The 18,732-nt window shown below is 38.9% G+C and overlaps 1 protein-coding gene across 1 annotated transcript in view; it reads left to right on the top strand.

The window, feature by feature from the left end:
- Positions 1-18,732, top strand: part of LOC139742177 (uncharacterized) — a 125,585-nt gene that overhangs the window by 80,322 nt on the left and 26,531 nt on the right. The window contains exons 65-75 of the mRNA XM_071652755.1: positions 691-711; positions 5,543-5,752; positions 6,435-6,676; positions 9,636-9,838; positions 11,064-11,301; positions 11,851-12,033; positions 12,651-12,806; positions 13,323-13,532; positions 14,340-14,485; positions 15,249-15,434; positions 16,758-16,760. Coding sequence (XP_071508856.1) covers positions 691-711; positions 5,543-5,752; positions 6,435-6,676; positions 9,636-9,838; positions 11,064-11,301; positions 11,851-12,033; positions 12,651-12,806; positions 13,323-13,532; positions 14,340-14,485; positions 15,249-15,434; positions 16,758-16,760 — 1,798 coding nt within the window. The remainder of the gene's footprint in view (positions 1-690; positions 712-5,542; positions 5,753-6,434; positions 6,677-9,635; positions 9,839-11,063; positions 11,302-11,850; positions 12,034-12,650; positions 12,807-13,322; positions 13,533-14,339; positions 14,486-15,248; positions 15,435-16,757; positions 16,761-18,732) is intronic.

Consider the following 18,732-nt stretch of genomic DNA (forward strand, 5'->3'; position numbering starts at 1 on the left):
CTTTTATTCTTCTCCTATGTATGATTCATGACTATCTTACTGCACAATATATAAGCCGAGAGTATATGAATCCTCACAAGAATGTACTGGACAAGAGAGAGAGAGAGAGAGAGAAAAAAAATGCATATCATCGGTGTCGGTGACGGAAAGAGGCTGAGATACCTTATAATGTCCTCTCTGTTTGAATGAGAGATGACCAAAAATTTTGAAGAGCATGCTCAAGAAATCAAAATAGAGGGGGAAAATGACAATGTAGAACCTTTCTACCCTCTTAAAATATTTACTTTGAATAAGTTTATCCACTCACAAGGGTGTGTGTATTCCAATACCTGAAGTAACAGAAATATAATTGACAAAATTTTATTTGCATTTCCCCAAAACGTTAGATAATTCTGCACCAATTTGTGCAGAAAGCATGCCAGAGTTTCGCAGTTTTGTCTAGGTGGATAGAACTTGTCACATTATCCCGTCTTGAGGATGAGTCCCGAGTATACTTGGGCAGGTGTCTGTGGGAAATGCGTGTTGTAGCAAAATCAGTCCATCCTCAATGGGTTAAAACTCTCTGAGTTATTCCTTATTGTCCTTCTCTTGTGTGACTCTTGATTCCTCTGCAATTCTTTTTTCTTTCTTTCTTTCTTTCTTTCTTTCTTTCTTTGCCGTGATGTGAATCTTTCCTTTTTGATCACACAGGAGATTCTGGGTCCAAGTCGAGTAAGTTTGTTGGTACTCTGACCAAGTTTTTGTTGGCCTAACAATCACTTTTTGTCCCCCCCCCCCCTTTCCCCTTCTCCCTCCCCAAAGTTTGTTCAACCCTGCACAAGGCAGTGGGGATCTCAAGTCACGTATCACTACCCACACTTACCTCTCGTGTGCAGTGTTTTATTTTCTGCCCAAAGTACTTTACGTTGTGAAGGCCTGTTTTTATGTAACCAAGCATATTTTTGTATTGTTTGTATGCACAAATTTCTGTTGTCCCCTTTATATAACATTTTGTTATTGATATTAATATATAATCATTTTGCCTAACACTGTTATTCTTCTTTACAGTAAATTCACAGCAGTGAAAATGGACCACAGCATTTATTATAATCTGTTAAGATTAATCAACTGTTGGATTTTATTATGCGCCTTCTTTCGTAAGATTAACTTTGTCTGTATTATGGAACTTGGAATTGGTTGCTAAAATTCTGTCATGGAAGAGTAAAGATTCTGTCATGGAAGAGTAAAGTAAACTTGGTATAATCAATGAATATATTGTGTGGTTTTGGAGATGTTTTGTTTTTTCTCCCATGTACACATTGATTCACCTTCTTTGCTCCTGTGGGCAGTTCAATGATTATAAAACCCGTCTTCCAGCATGCATGCTAAAATTTATGGGGGTTACTGGTGATGTCTGTAAGGCTAGCCAGGTATGTTTGCCCTGTCTAGCTAGTACAGTTTCTTATTGGGGACACTGAAAGTAGACAAAATACAAAGTGAACTTCCAAGAATAATATTTCGGCAGATGCAATAAGTGGCCTGAGCCTACTGGGTTTGTCGGCTCCATTCAATCACATCTTTCAGTGCTTGTAATGTAAAATGTGTTCTTTTTCAAGAAGATAATGATATGACCTCGCACGTTGAGCATTTACCGTCTACAAAACATCACCTCCACTCATACAGCACAAGTAGAAACAGGTGAAATGCACACTGCAACTAACACTGAGACAATAGGTAGGTATTTTTGGTGGATGTGTTTGTAAATTGCAGGGTAGAGTAGTCATGATTAGCAAAATCAGACATGATTTGATTTTTTAAAAGTAGTGTTGTGAATTGTATGGCGTAGAAATAGTATGAATGCTTAACGTAAGTTACATGTAGAAAGGTTCACATGACGAGCAATCTGTTTCATTTGTCTCTGCACTGTTGCTGATTTTTCTTATTAGTACAGTAGTTAGTTTTTTACTGTAGAATACCTTGCTAGAAATGTGGTTGAAGTACAATTTGCAACACATTTGATACAGTATGAAAGAAATAAGAAATAATAGAACATGATGCAGAATTATAAAGTGACTTCTTCATTCAGGGAAATCATTGTTGCTGCAGGAACTATTCAAGCTACATTTTAGTTAGTAAAAGAATCAGATAAGACACTCACAAATCAGATCTAAATCATGCCATTTGATTACAATGTCTGAAGATAAATAGGCAAGGCTAGGAAGGATGTACAGCGTATGTACTATGTGCTGTTATTGGTATCTTTACTTGACATCTATATAGCATAATGCAATGATTGCGTGGGTAGGGCTGGGGGAAGGGGTCAGATTTTATGTGCTTTGATTATATTTGCAAAGTGAAAAACAGCAACAACAACAACAACAATGAAATCAGAACATTTCATTCCCAGAGACTGAGTGTAGTGAAATGTCGTCCATAGAATTCATCAGTGTGATGTGTACAAGGCCTAGAAATGCATTTGTTCCTTAGGTGCTCTAGGAGATGGTTGAGGTAGATGTTCCTGTTTCTTCAGAGCAAAATCAATTTACAGAATTACATTTCTCAGTGTTGAAGTATTTCTATGCTTTAGAAGCAGAAATATGACATTCATTTCATTTCACAGACATGCGTTCCAATGAGCCTCCTTTTTGCTCTTCAAATGATATGCCTCCTCTGTCTCTCAAGTTTTCTGTCATTTACCATATCTTTCGCAAAAAACATTTATCTGTTCAATGAATATGAAAACCAAGTGTGTGTTTTAGGAAAATGCATATGCGCAGCTAGACGGCATTATACAAATTTTAGTTAGTGTAAACATGAATGTGAAATCACAGACTGAAAACACACACAAATGCTTCATTGTCATGTACAAATTCTCAAAAGGGCAATATCAGCGGCTCTACTCTTCACTGTAAGACCCAAAATGTTCGCATGCATTTCATTTTTCGAATTTTGCGAGAGCCAAGATGTGTGAAAATTAAAATGCGCAGGAAAGTTCTTGTCTACACTATATGCATTGAATGCCAGTGGCAATTTGCGAAAATTTCATGCCAGGAATATATCTTGCTTTCCACTATGACATCTACAATGTAACTTGCACTCTAGTTGGCATATACAGTATGTGACAGCTTTTTGAACCATGAAATAGTACATTGTATATCTTTGATGTAGCCACATGTATTGTAGGCACTGCATCCCTATATTGACTTCATTAATTAAAGAGTATGCATATAAAAATGTACATGCAGTGCACTTAGTCTAATTTGTAACTTCATATCTTAGTTAGTTGATGAGCACGTAAATTAGTATCCCACACTACAATATTTTGAGTTTCTGTGCCTTTTTGCACAATGGAATTAGTCCTAACTCTCTTTCCCAGCCCTTCCATATACTGTAAATATTTGTGGGAAGATGACTGACAGTATTAACACACATTTGTCAATATTCAGATCAAAATACATGCACATGTCTTAGTTAGATATGAAAGCAATCTTTGAAGATTCATGCATATTCTTGAAATGCATAAGCATCTTGTCTGTTCCTCTAGGATTAAGAGGTTTTTTTTTTTCTCATTTAGTAAAGGTTAGATATTTTATGATAAGATTTTGGGTGCTATTAATGTATGTATCTATCTCAAAAGTTATCACTTAACCCTTTCTGTGCCAGGCACTGTAGAAAATGTGCACAATGATTTTGGGTTTTCAGTGCCAATAAGGACACAAAGTGTGTAACGTCCTATGAAGCTATTTCTTCTGGAGACCTTGATAGGTGTATTTATACTAAATGATCATAACATTAAAAAGATTATATCTAAATACTTATGTTAAAATTAGCAACAAATACATACCATACATTGCACCTCAATCTCATTTTCCTTGCTTATTGTTTCCTACTGGGTTGCATGTATGTCCGTCCTTAGCCCTACAATGTATTGGACTTTTCTTTCCAGAGATATTGATTTATTGCAACTCATACTTCCACTGTTGCTTTCTCTGCAATATTTGACTCTCTGCATGATTGTTAGTTTCATTCTCCCTGATTGTATGCAGAGTAAACTTTTTGTTGGTGTTGTTGCCGTAGCTGTAACATGCACAGGGTTGAGACACTGCATTTGGATGTCTAGCAGTGCATGCTCTTGTTTGCGACATCTTGGAAAGCTGACTGCATGTTGGGACTTGGGTTTCTTGTCTGTCATTGTTGGATTGCTTTGTTGTTTTTATTTCAAATTGGAAAGATATTTTTAGTCTTGTTTTCTGGATACTTTTCCCGATTCTTTACCAACTTTTTTATAAACAAAATTTCTAATTCTAATGATGATATGAGGCTGAAATAGATAAATAGAAATTATTTCTGCTTTACTTTGTAAGATATTTGGAATTCACTGTTTGTAAATTTAGTTACATATACATGTATGTAACATGTTGTAATTCATCCATACCAATCGTAAGGTATATAAACGTTTCTACACAAGAAAATTCAAAAGAAAGATTTAGCTTAGTAAATCTGGGTTTCCATGTAAGTACTGAAGAAATTGCAGTGTGTCATAGCGCATTAAGTCATTATATAAAATGGTGTTCATCACTTCATTTCTTGTGCTGTGGCTCTTATATAATATGTCTCTGTTAAAACAGAGTAAAGGTATGTTGATTTTGGCAAAGATGGTTGTGATGAATAGTACTGATAATTAAGCAGCAATATTCAAAATGGTTTATGTGTCATGATTGATTATCTTTGACTGAAACACATCAGAAAGGTATTAGAGCCATAGACTCTATGGGCCGTATTCACAAATGTGGTTTATATTTATCTCATGGACTGAAATAAGCGTGAAATAGGCAAACCTTTGACATGCCCGTATCAGTGCGCAGTTGTTATTAGTTATCTGTTGGCGCATGCAATATGTCACGCACAATTACGTGTACTCAGAAGAAATTAGCAAAAATCATTGTTGTAATTAAACCACCATCATGAATTTGGGCCAAATCTTCTTAGAGACATGGCTGGCATTGTTTTTATAGGCAAATGCCTTTTTTTTTGGTGGATTGCAGTTGTTAGATGACTTAGTGATTAATTTCACTTGAATTTATCATCTCGACTCTCCTATTGGAATGACCACTTCTGAACAATTATCAAATTATGCTTTTAAAGAAATACTTCAAAGGTATCTTCAAACATTATTTCAATAACACACTGTCAGGGTTTCAGGACTGATGTATTAAATTAACATGCTGTCAAACCACATTTGTGTCCATATACCACTCTGGCAATTCCAACAATGCAACTTGAAGATATTGGTTTCATAAAGCCCTTTATTCTTTCTCTCCTCACTCCTTTCTTCTCTAACCCTGACTGTCATTATTGGCTCTGTAGAAGCTGATGACTTCGGATAATCGTGTGCCTTTCCACACTTCCTGCTTTGTATATTGAAATATATTCTACGTATGTACGTGACCAATCCTGCTTGTGTAAAATGCAAGGTTCCAGAGACTCACATGTCATATTCCCTTCCTCCCACCCCACCCTTCCATGCCCTGCCACGCCCTGCCACGCCCTGCCCCACTTGCAGAAGCCAAAGATCAGGCATCGGAGAAGCAGCGCTGGAAACAACTAACGGTCCTCCTCAACGACTCCGTCAAGTTCGTGGAGATGCTGCACGGCGTGAACTGGGAGAACGGGCTCAGCCGCAACGTCATGCTCAACGTGGAGTACTATCTGCCCAACAAGGGCAAGGAGAGCGACGGGGTCACCGGCGAGGGCTCCCTCCTGGACGTACCAGGTGAGAGGTCATCCCGTGGTATCCCATGTTGTCCTTCTGTGTCCTCCTGTGTCCCCCTGTGTCTGTGTGCTGTTTGTGCCAAGAGTCACTTGATTACAGTCTCATCAAGATTTTAAGGGGGTTCATTTATCTTTTGGATGGTTACTATGACTGTACAAGTGGAAATTTTTGCTGTGTTTCAAAATTTTTGTTCATTTTACACCAGAAACTAGCATAAGAATAAAAGTACACATATATTTTTGCTTGCCATATGTTCTACTAGTTGATGTCTTGATTCTGCAGAATGAAAAACACACGAAACTCTTCTTACCCGGCCAAGCACGAAAAATTAGTTGCGCGAAAATATCCACTTTCACAGTACTCTGAAAGACACCCATATTTTCCTTTAAGAAAAAAAAAATAAAAGTTGCTACATTACATCAAACACATTAACTTAGTCATGGAGTTCTCTAGTTTATGATAGCTGGCGCCCAGTGATAGAAAAGATGATTAATGAAAAATTTTTAATAATTGCACTTCATTCTTGTCCTCTGACAAGAATTAAAACCTCAGTGTCATACTAAATACCAGATCTTTACGTTGTATGCTTGGTATTTGTATGTGAAGTTAACCGTATCTTCTACACTTCACCCTGTTCTCTGTCCCTTTTTCTCCATACCCCCACCCCACCCCACACTCCTAGGTATGCCCAAGCTCCCGCCCTCAGCCCGCCGCAGCCCCTCCCCAGGGGACGGCGGCCCCAATATAACCATTGCGGCAACCCGCTACAGCTCGGAGGATGCCGGCAACGTGGTGGCCTACGTGTGCGCCCTGGTGGAGTACACCCACCAGTGCGGGCCGCTGCAGCAGGCCCTGAAGCAAGTCAGCGAGCTGGAGGAGCAGCAGAGGGAGACAGAGCGACTCCAGAGGGAAAAAGAGGAGAGGGTAAGACCAATCTTGGAGGATATTAGAGAAGGGTTCCCACATCTACAATGTACCACCCATCATGGGGGGGGGGGGGGGGGGGGTAAGACCAATTCACCTTTACTCATGTTCATCTTATTTTGGATGGGTATTAGAAGAAGGGTTTCCATGTGTGCCACCCATCATGGTGGGGAGGGTGAGATCCAATCTGCCTTTCCCCATCTTTACCTTGGGGGGATTGTAGAGAAGGTTTTCAATACCTACCCTCCATCATTGAGGGGATGTTGAGACCAACCTACCTTTCCTCAATGATCTTTATCTTATTTTAGAAGGGTAATAGAGAGGGTTCCCACATATTGTGTCTCACTCTCCCCTCCATGATGGGTGGTATATCATATCCCACCCATCATGGAGGGGAGGGTGAGACCAACCTGCCTTTGCTTGATCATCTTTATCATATTTTAGGAGGGTATTAGAGAAGGGTTCCCATGTCTACCATCCACCATGGAGGGTAGGAGAGGGTTGAAGATTCAACAAATTGTTGATTACATTTCAGTAAATTTGAACTTCTGGATGTTCACATGTAAATATGTCACTTTTGTCCTGAAGAGTTTCTGGAAAGGGTGGCAAGGATCATTTTGTATTTGTGCCATTTTCTTTCTTTTTTTGTTGTTACGTGGTATGTAAAATCATTGCTGATATGTGATGATTAACATAAATTATGTTGGAGTGATAAGAACATAATCATTAAGAATACAAATGCTGTCTTTGTGTATTAGAGTACTTGAATTGTCACACACAACTGCCCTTAATCAGACATAGATTGAGAGAATCTCACATCCTTGGTATGCTTGTTAGGCAAACGTAAAAAGTAATACCAAAGCCTCAGCGGTTAATTTATCTGTTGTTCACACTTTTATTGTTGTTGTTGTCTGCCCACTTGATTAAAACAGGGAGAGGATATGGTAAGAGTGCATGACCTTAAAAACCCTAAGTGTGTAGATTTGGCATGTTTTTATGTTGGCTACTTGTGCTGAAATGTCTCTCTATATTGGTGCAGTTGTTATAAGCTCATCCCAGTATTGTCTTTTCCCTACATATGTATCAAAGAAAATGCCTGCAAACGTCATTACAATTTTTACCTCTCTGTTGGTGATATTTTCGAGTGTTTTTAAATTCGTGGTCCAACAGTGATTTGCAAAATTCGTGAAAATTAAACCTTTGCGAAAATAATAGCTTCTTCCATAAAGGGTTTAGAGGAAATGTTGATGGCACCTTCCCAGTCAGTGTGCTTAAAATCATTGTCTTTATTTGCATCAGCTGGGCATGGTGCATACCTTCCACAGTTATAAGTGTCTTGTACAGCATGTTGATGTACGAATCGTGACTATGCAGTGTTTGTACAAATAATCCCATGTTTCCAGTTTGTCATGTGATTGCCTAGTTTCGTGATTGCCTGCAAGGGTTTCTGAGTATCTTGCTTCTTTGTTTTTGTCAATGATTTGCCTGAAAATGGATTCTGAAGATAGAAGGGGAATTCACTCTCAATTTTTGTAATTGTGTCTATGGTGGTTGTGAATAGTCAAGAAAAAAGAGGATGCGATCATTTGCTGAAACAGAGGTTGTGATGGCTTGTATGTGATTGCATACAACAGTGTACAGAGAGCTTGCATGATTAATACCTTAGTGCATTTTGCATGGCCTGAAAGCTTGCTTTACATGTATATCAAATATTAACCTGTCTTGTTGAAAAAGTAGATTAGTGTGAACTTGCATTTAACATTTGCTTTGCATCCCACAAAGACCTGGAACTGCTAGGTATTAAATGAATGACTGTTTTGCATGGAACTGATGGCATGACCATCCTTTGTAAATGTTAATGCATGCACAAAAGTGGAATTATAACAATGCTGGCATGATTGTGGAGTTCCCATCAATATTAGGTCTCCTTGTACGACACTCAACATTGGTCATTCCCTGTTAGGTGTTTAATGGATTTTGTTTTATTGGACAGATTGAACCCAACTCATTATCTGAAGCAGACAAAATATCTTGGCCTTGATCTTTCATAGCTGAAACATACTGCACAGGACTACCAATCAGAAGTTTCAGTTCATGAATATGTATGCCAATTTTCCAGGGTCTTTAGATAGAGGCAGCTACATGTAGGTAGAATTCTCTGATCATATTGCTTATAAGTGTTGCCACTCAACTGAGAAAGTAACTCTCAATAATCAAATGACATCAGTTATGATAATAGAGCACTAATAATAAGTGTGATGGATATGGTAACATCAATATAAGTAAATCTAATACTTAACAATGATAACAACATTCAGAATGATATTAACAGCAATGGTGCTATTGAGATTTGTAATAGTAACATTGGATATGGGTAGTTTCACAGTAAAAGAGTACTTTTAAGGGATGCAACATATATATATTTTTTTGTTTCCAAAGTGCATTACCCCCCAATACAAAACAATCTTTACATTTGTGTAACGAGATATAACTTTCCCACAAAAATTGCTTCAAATTATCCATTCAATTTATGCCAAAATTAAGAGTTTGGGCAAACATATGTAACGGTGGACTGACATCTGTACATTTACTAAGATGTGACGGTCAAATGATAAATGTTAACTAAAAAATTGTTTTTGAACTGAATGGCCTGATATTGACTAGAAAAGATAATAAGAGCCCTTAAATTACTGTGTTTGATACCATTTCTAGACTTTAATAGTGTTGAACATATGTTGACTGACCAAAGTGCATGGAAAAAAAAAATAACACAAATTTTTTACCTGATATATGTTCCACTAATCAGTGTCTTGGTTCTGCAGGATTAGAAAACATACAAAATTTATCTTGCTAAGCCAAGGGTGAAAAATTACTCATGCAAAAAATATCCACTTTTACAGCGATACTCACAGGACTATTGTATTAAAGTAATTTGTACTTGGTTTTCCCTATCTGTCAGGAGGCGAAGGCAGCCAACCAGGAGCAGGCCCCCGTCCCCCAGCCAGAGAGGGAGTACACCGAGGCCGACATCCCCACCCTCCAGGAGGAGGTCACTGAGCTCCAGCGCCAGTTCGACGCCTCCGTGGTCGAGAAGCACTCCCTGGAGATCGAGCTGTCGGCCAGCAACGAGAGGCTTCGCGCGGCCACGAACATGATTGTCAGGTGAGCCAGAAATTATAGCGACCCCATCTACCATCCCCTCCCCCTTCCGGGTGATGTTCGTCATTCCGAAGGGTTCGTCACTCCGAAAAATGAAGTTAGGTTCTTCATTCTGAACTCAAGGTTTGTTGCTCCAAAACACACAAATTCTGTATCCCTAGATGTTTGTTAATTTGAAAATGAAATTTTGGTCCATTAATTTGAACATTTGTGCCGTTATTCAGAAGGTTTGTCAGTCAAAAAATGAAATAAGGTTCTGTTAATCCAAAAATTAATAACATTCGTTATCCCAAAGATTGTTTAATCTGAAAATGAAATAATAAAGGTTGATTATTCTGAAGATTTGTTAAGAAGATTTAAGATTTAAGATTTGTTCTGAAAAATGGAATAAGGAAGGTTGATCCAAAAAAGAAAAGTTCTGCTTTGATAAACCTTATTTCGTTTTTGGATTAATGAATCTTCGGAATGTTGCACCTTTAGAATAATAAACCTTCGAAATAATAAACTACAACCCCCCCCCCCCCCCAATGATAAAGATAGTAACTATGTCATGACCGTCATACCATTACACCACTGATTTTGCTCTGATGAAAATCTAACCAGCTCATACAGACTTATCATTTTACCTCATCAAAACAATCTCAGTTGATAGAGTGAAATGTTTACCTGAGCCCTATCTAACAAATATGGATTTGCGATCAATTTTAAGTCCTCCAATCAATCACAACTTTGTGATTGATGTCAAATCCATCTTATTAAAACATTGCTTTTGTGTTATTTGCAACTTTAGGACTGACTTGATCAAAAATGAGTCAAAAGTTGCAATTGATTCTAAATCAATTGCAGGAAATAAAAGATCAATCACAAATTTTAGGTTACCACAGAATTTTCAGTTAATCAGTTATTTTTGGCATCAAACTTCCGAATGGAATATCATAAGATAGAGGAGATACGACTATTTAATTCAGATTTGTAATATGAAGATACCAAGGTTAGGTATGAGTTTGATTCAATGTCATAGAATTCATACAGATTGATAGCAATTTGAGTTTGATCTTTATAATAAGATGGATATTTGAAATGAATCGCAAGATGAAATCAACCACAAATTTCATGATATCTAAAACTGATTTTAATCAAAACTTTATCTAAGATGAAACCCTGACCATCTAGAATTGAAAAATGTAATCTTTTTGGGTGTAATTTTCCATATTTTGAATCTGGACAGTCTGCAGCAAGAGAAGGAGCGGTGGCAGACGTATGTGGACGAGAACTCGGACAACGAGTGTCTGCTGAGCAATTGCATTGTGGCTGCTGCCTTCCTCACCTACTGCGGCGGCATGACGACGGACTCGCGTCACCGCATGGGGGACTACTTTGGCCAGGTGTGCGCTGAGCTGGGCTTCCCCATCCCCAGGCGCCGCATCCTCAAGGACGTCTCCCTGATCCAGTTTCTCTACGAGCCGGTGAGTGGGATGAGAAGGTGGGCGAGAGGGGCAGATACCGTAAAACTCATAAATATTCACAGTGCACTGATTTTTTCACAGATTTTGCACTGCTTTTGGCTGGCTTGGGTGTATTCTGAAACCAGCGAAAATAATCTTCAGTTCAATAAAAAGATAAAGGCTAGAACTGCTAAGTATTGACTAAGTTGTATTACATTGTTTAGTACATTAGTGACTGATGTCTTTAGTCTTCTACTAATTTTGAAATTTTATTCCCCCTGGTAAGTATTAGGGTCGATGATTTTAAAAAATCAAATTAACCTTCTTGTTGGTTTGAAAACTAACAGTATTTGTGCCGTCATTTCATAAAATATGGAAAGAACACTTCATACATGTTTCAATCAAATTGCAACATTACTTGCAGATTTATTTTTATGGTCTTTCAGTCATATGGTAGTTACTGCGAGTGATATGAGATGAAACTGATTCATTGAGCATGGCCTTTATGTCCTCACTGAAGCCTGGTTGTCCCCTCCTTCAATGTACCAATCTTCTTCCACCTGCACACAGGTTGAGATAGAGTCCCTGAACATCCTTAAGCTGCCCAACACTCCAAACTCCCAGGACAACGCCTGCTACGTCATGCAGGAACTGAGCTCCTCCGCCTGGTCACTGCTGTGTGACCCCACCAGCCGGGTGCTGGACTGGCTCAGGTCCTACCTCAGCGGTCAGCTGGTCATCCTCAAGTACCATGTGAGTGAAACTTTCTTCTCATAATATATGTCCTTTGGCCGGAATGTAGTAACCCATTGAGGATGACTCCCGAGTATACTCGAGCGGGTGTCTATGGGAAATGTGTGTTGTAGCAAAATCAGCCTGTCCTCAGCGGGTTAACGGACTTGATCAACCCCTGAATCGCCCTTTGACACCCCTCTTGTGAATTCAATGAACTGCCCGCTGCTACATGTATCCTTGTGCTCATGTGTGCGTGTGTGGCATGGCATGTACAAATGTTTGTGTTTTGTTTTTTGGTATTCATGTCATCCCTGTATTACTCTACTCTGCTATTTATGTCACTGTCCATGAATACGGTGTACATCATCGACTCGTCTTAATCCATGCTGAATTCTGCAAAATGTTCTGCTTCCAATATTTGCACTGTGTATCAATATGCCATATTTGACATTTTGCCCAGTGTAAAGAAAGGACATCAAACCTGGTTTTCTGTTAACTCCCATATATCATGGCAATTTATCTAATGGGTGGTGTTTGCTTGGGAAGGCTTGGCTTACGTTGAGGGCTACTGCTTTTGAGTACATCCAGTAGGAAATGTAATGAGCTCTATATACGCACTCTTGTCCACCACCCAGGAGCTGCGGGCCCAGCTGGAGACATGTCTGACAGAGGGGACTCCCCTGGTCCTGATGGACTGCGACGTGGACCAGCTGGCCCAGGACCCACGCTTCTACCGGCTGCTTCGTAGCAGGCTGGCCTTCATCAAGGGCAAGGCCAACTTTAAGATGATGGTGTGTACCTTTAAATTGGTGTTTATTTGTTTGTCTGTTTGTTTGTCTGTTTTAATCTTAGTCTCATGCCCAGCAAGATTACAATATTGTATTTAGCAGTGCAGATACCTAATACAGTATTCTAAAAATTTATATATATTTGCATTGTGGAGCATGAATGTACTGCTGATATTCAATGATACTTTCAGAGTTGAAAGGTGGGGGGGGGGGGGTTCATAAAGCTGTTCTTAAAGTTACGAATGACGTAAGAACGACTGATGATCAGTTCTTGAGCTGAATTATTGAAATTCTGATAAGTATAGCACATCAGAACGTGTTCCAGTCGGTCATAACTTTAAGAACAATTTTATGAAACAACCCCCTTGTATGTTTTGGAGGTCCATCTTTTTATAAAAGACAGGAAATTTACCCCTAACATACATGAGGACTCAGTAAATGCAGAAAGATTGAAGTGAAACAATCAGTGAAAGTTTGATTACAATAAAGACATGGAAGGTTTTCCGGTCTCATGTGAAGGTTGCTGATCACGAGGTGGAGTGCCACTCCAACTTCAGGCTGTACCTGCACACCACCTGCCAGCCTCACGCCGTGCCCCACTCCCTGGCCGCCTACACGGCCGTCATGTCCTTCTACCAGACCAGAGAGGACTGCGAGGAGGAGCTGCTTGACCGCTTCATGGCCCTGGAGAAGGCGCGGCTTGAGGAGGACCGCATCACTGCCCTCAAGGTAAGGACTGGATCTTATTTTAATCACTCCCTCATTGCAAATGTCATGTAAAGTTATAACATAAGGTACCTTCCTTTCTACCATCTCCATGTAAATGCCATGTTAAAAGCACAAATTGCTTTGGTAACTCAAATACTGGTTGCTAGCTGCATTGATAAACTATTCAATCCTGCATGGACGATCAAAGTTTTTATGCCTCTGCCACAAAGTGTCGCCGGAGGTATTATCGAAATTGTTACAATGTTCCTGGAAGTAAATCATGATGCATCGCTGGTTGCATTCATTGCTTCACATCCATGAAGCGTTTGTCAAAACTTGTTGTCACTATAACCCGCTGGAAATGAGACTGACACTGCAATCAGTCAAACTGTTCAGTTTGAATAAACTGTAGAGATCATCAACTGCGCTGAATTGAATGTATTTCCCTGTGTATCTTTACGCATGTTTGCGTGTGATTGTGTACTGTACACGCCATATATTTAGCAAGTCTAAATTTTCGCGAATCAGGACTTCCCCATGATTTCACGAGTGGTTAAATTCGCAATCTTGGAGTATAGTACTGAATGGAGAAATGAATACGTACATGTCACATTCATATCGGGATCACAGTCAATACTTTTGTGTGTCTTTAAATTTGCAAATAGCACCTGACCTGCAAAATTCACGAAAATAAAAACCTCGCAAAATATTTGGCATATACAGTGTGTTATGTTCAGACAAAAATGTACATAAATTGAAATTGTGGTTAAATGAGTATGTTGTTTTACATGTTCCTGCAATGTGTGTCCCTACTGTTCTTCTCCCCAGGAGCGAATCACAAACATGAAGCAACTGAACCAGCTTGAGGACCAAATGTTGGAGTGCCTAGCCTCAGATAACAGGCTCCTGAATGATCTCGCCACCACCAAGAAGCTGGCAGACATGAAGAAGCACTACGATGAAACCCTGGAGAGGTGAGACTAGCATTTGCTTTTGTTGTTGTTAAAGCTGGCTTGTTTTACAGTCAGAGATGTTCTTCCAGGCAGCTGATGAGAGCATTATGTAATGGTATTTGCAGTTCAACTTGACGCTAAATGCACCATTGAAAGTGATCAATCAGTTTTGTGTCCGATTTGATGTGAGTCTGTCACGTTGCTTGAGATGTCCAATCTATATGATTCATATTGCTAAATGCAAATTGATTGGAGCCCTCTTTAACCAATTGCATGAAGACAAAGACAGCCCCACAGATGAAGATTTCAATAGGGGCAAGCGATGGATTTTAGGAGAGAATTTCCTCTTCATAGTTGTGGTATAAATGATGTTCTTTCATACATTAGTGTCCAGATTACTCTAATTCTATGCTTTAGTTGGTATGAGGTCATATTGCAATGCACTGGTGGTGGTAGTATTCCTAGCCTTGCATACAAAATGGTGATAAATCACATTCGTGCAGACTCAGGCACATTTCATCCATCCGTTTATTAGACTACAACGTGGAGCCAGATATCCTTGATGATTCATAGATTTGCATAGCATTGTTTGCAACCTTTGCCTGAAATAGGAGTGTCAATACTGTTGTTCAATATATACACTTGTATTGTGTCTATATGACTACTAAGTCAGTAATGTGCAGGAATTCACTTGGCTAAATACCCCCAACTTTGACCCTGGTAGAGATATGGTGGATTCTGCTTCAAATGTCTTGTCCATTTCTTATTCCTCTTGCACCTTTAGTCAAGAGAGAGTCCAGATCTCGGAGAATGCCATCCACAATGCCCGGGAGGGCTATCGCTCCATTGCGCGGCGCGGTGCTGTCTGTTTCGACGTGGCCCGCGGCATGGCCGAGATCAACTACATCTACCAGACCTCTTGGCAGCAGTTCCTTGAGACATATGACATCTCCATCAAACACTCAGAGAGGTGAGTGCCTGTCAGCGGGTCAAAATTATTCTGTGCCAATATAAACTTTCTCCCACATATGAATAGTGCACAGCTGTAGATCCTTCAGGCTTATTGAGTACAATCAGTTGGTTGTTCTAGCTGCATGATACAAGATCTGTCATTTTATTAAAGAATAATGATCCATTGCTTTCTCCTTCTGCTCTCAAGTTGAGTAGAGACAAATGCATCATTCACTTAAATAGACTATTGTGTTTTACTCTGCCATTACTCTTCCTATTTCTTAGATACATTGGAAATCATAATCTACCGACCACATCAGAATCTTGAAACTTTTCTGCTCATTTCCTTCTAGGCCTCTAGAAATATATTTTTTGATCAGAGCGAATCAGACCAGTTCTTGATCATTAAGCATATTTCACTCTGAAAGCTGCAAAGCCAGATACACTCATTATTTGCCCTTCTTTGAAAAAAAAAATAGATTAAAAAAAGCATTGATTCTTTGTCATGTTCAAGATGCAAATACAGGTTTGGTACTCTATTGAAGTCGCACGCTTCTTTCTTTCAACATTTTTTGAATGGTCTCTCCTCTACAGAGCTGTAATGCTACATGAAGTGTTCGTACAGCATGCTGAATTTTTATCAAGTTATCTAGATGTGCTGCTAATACACCATATTTAAACAGAAATGAGAACTTGTTTAAATATTAATATGACTGAAACTTGCCGAGAAGATGTTTTACAAGGCGATATTTTTATGTGAAGTTGTGCTGCAGTCTTTGAGGCTTATTTTTTACCACTGCTTTAATGTTTCGTTGTGACTTGCACCAGAATGAGTATCTTCGATTACTGATGCATGCATGTTGTTTGAAAAGATGCCTATATAGCAATGTGGGCTACCCTCCTTCCCAACAACAATATACAAACTCAGGCGTTCAGATATGTTTTGCTGTATGTTTTGCTGTATGAAGAGTTTATCTCTATAGCTGCCTGGCAATCCTGCATGAGAAATATGAGTCCAAGCCATGGCTGTTTCAGACCTCCCAACCATTCTGAAATTGGCAGAAAGAATCTGAATTTCCGACCATTCCCAGCTCTTGTTTCAACAGGAGTTTCCTGTTTTTTCATGATAATTTTGTTACACTCTCTGATGAGAACTGCTCCTTTCTTTCCTACTTTTGAGCCAAATCATCCCTATTTTTCACTCAGAAAGGTTTGGGGGTTTCCTGTTTCACAGAATGAATGATAAACAATGACAAAAATACTCTGTCGATCACGAACAATGCTATCTATTGCATGACCTAACTACCGTTTCTTCACTCCCCTTTGCTTGCATGCCTGACAGATCGTAAGTTCATTTCCGTCTTCTCTTTCTTCCCATGTTATAACATATAATCTTGTACCCCACTTTATCCCATCCCCACTTTAACCCATCCCCCTGCCCCCCACCCCCCCCCCCCCCCCCCCCCGGAAAAAAAAAAAAAAGCATCGCTGCAAAATCATCTGATTTTAGTGCAGTAAATGCAGAAAAATGTAGATCCATCTCTCTCCTTTAACTATTTCATCACATTGACTCTGTCTTGGCCCCTTAATTTCATTTTCCACTCTTGCCTTTTGTGTAATCACCACTTTCCCTTTCAAGGCAATGTAATGACACTATCCCCAGAAATAAAATCTATATCTCTATCACTGTTCACTATTCCACTGATGACCTGGTATATATATTAAGGTCACAACTATCACCTCTACATATTAATCAATTTCAAATTTCTGTTATGTTTTTTTTTTTCTGTTGTGAGTATGCTGCAGTGGCTGCATTTTTTTTTCTTGAATTTATTATCTGAAATTGAGTTTGTTTGTCCTGTAATTGCTGTTGAGATATAACTGTATGACATGTGTGAGGTGAAATAGTTTGTCTGCTGCTGTACAAATCCAATAGTCTCAAAATCTCTGTTGCTTGATTGCATTGCTGCGCACCTTTGTGAGTATAGGTTCATACAATGTATATACTTACATAATTATATACCCTGCACTTGCATTAAACAAGTAGATGAGAACTTGCTAATCATGCCATTAGATTAGACATCCCATGCACTATCCTTTTTGCTGGAGTCATTCAGAAAACAGAATTAAGATGAGCATCGCTTAAAGATTTGTTGCGAGGATCAAAGGTCAGAAACTTGCATTTAAAAAAAGAAAGAAAAAAAAAATCAAAATGCCCAGGGCCACCAAAAACGCACGACAGGCCACCAAAATTTCGGAAATGAAGAATTTGGTAGCCCTGCCTAAGGAATCTTTATCCTTCCTTTCGAAATTTTGAAATTGGCATAAGTGGAAAAGAAAAATGGTTGATTTCTTTCTGTGTAAGTTCTGCGACCACTGAAATGAAAGAATATTGTTAGATTCTAGTTGTAGAACTAGAATGTTACTCTGTCATATGCAAATGTGTGCAAATTAGTGACTAAGGCCTTTAAGAGATAAAAATCCTTAAGCAATCCTAGGATGAAATTATTGCATTAGACAGTACAACATCCCATTCACTTTTGTCTCAGTGCTATGATATTTTTCTCCTATCAAATATTATGCTGCTTGAGGTGAACAAGTAATAGTAAAGTGTTTAATACTGTATATATGTAGAGTTATTTGAGTGTTTATCAATACTAAATAAGCATACTCCTGAAGAAACACCTCACATAGAACATTAGGAGGTGGATTTGTTATGTACTTTGTGTGAGCAAGTCCTGATCGCATAGTGATAAACAAGCTTGAGTGCAGCACACATTTTGTTAAAACATGCGTGAGTGAGTAGATGGACAGGCCCAAGCTGTGAAGAAAGTCAGATTCATCTTCACATTTTAGTCAAGCAGGGTTTGGCTGTTTTCACAACACTGAATAATTGAGTGACACATAATCCTTGGTAGATCAGACACCTGTGGTAATTGCTAGTCACCACCAGAATTAGCTGTGTCAACATCCTCCACATTTATTACCAGACCAACACCAATCTCATATATCCATTATATATTCCACTCCTTGAACAGAAACTATACTTTGAACCATTCAAAAACCATGTTTGTTTGTTTTTTTTTTCATGAGAAATGTTTGGAAAGTCTTGAGCTGAGGCTTGTAGCAAATTTTGTGACACCACTCTTCAAAATACCTACTATAACATGTCTAGTACCTCTGAGAATATACTAGATAGATATGAGATATTTACTCTGTTAATTCACTGCCAGGAGAGAATATTTTATCACTTTCATTTATTGTCTTTGAAAGAGAAATGTGGAAACAGCCTTTCATAGTATCTGAGTTTCTCTTTG

This window comes from Diadema antillarum, unplaced genomic scaffold, assembly GCF_040938485.1.
Source record: "Diadema antillarum isolate AM-2024a unplaced genomic scaffold, OU_Dant_1.0 seq00000982_RagTag, whole genome shotgun sequence".
Classification (NCBI taxonomy): domain Eukaryota; kingdom Metazoa; phylum Echinodermata; class Echinoidea; order Diadematoida; family Diadematidae; genus Diadema; species Diadema antillarum.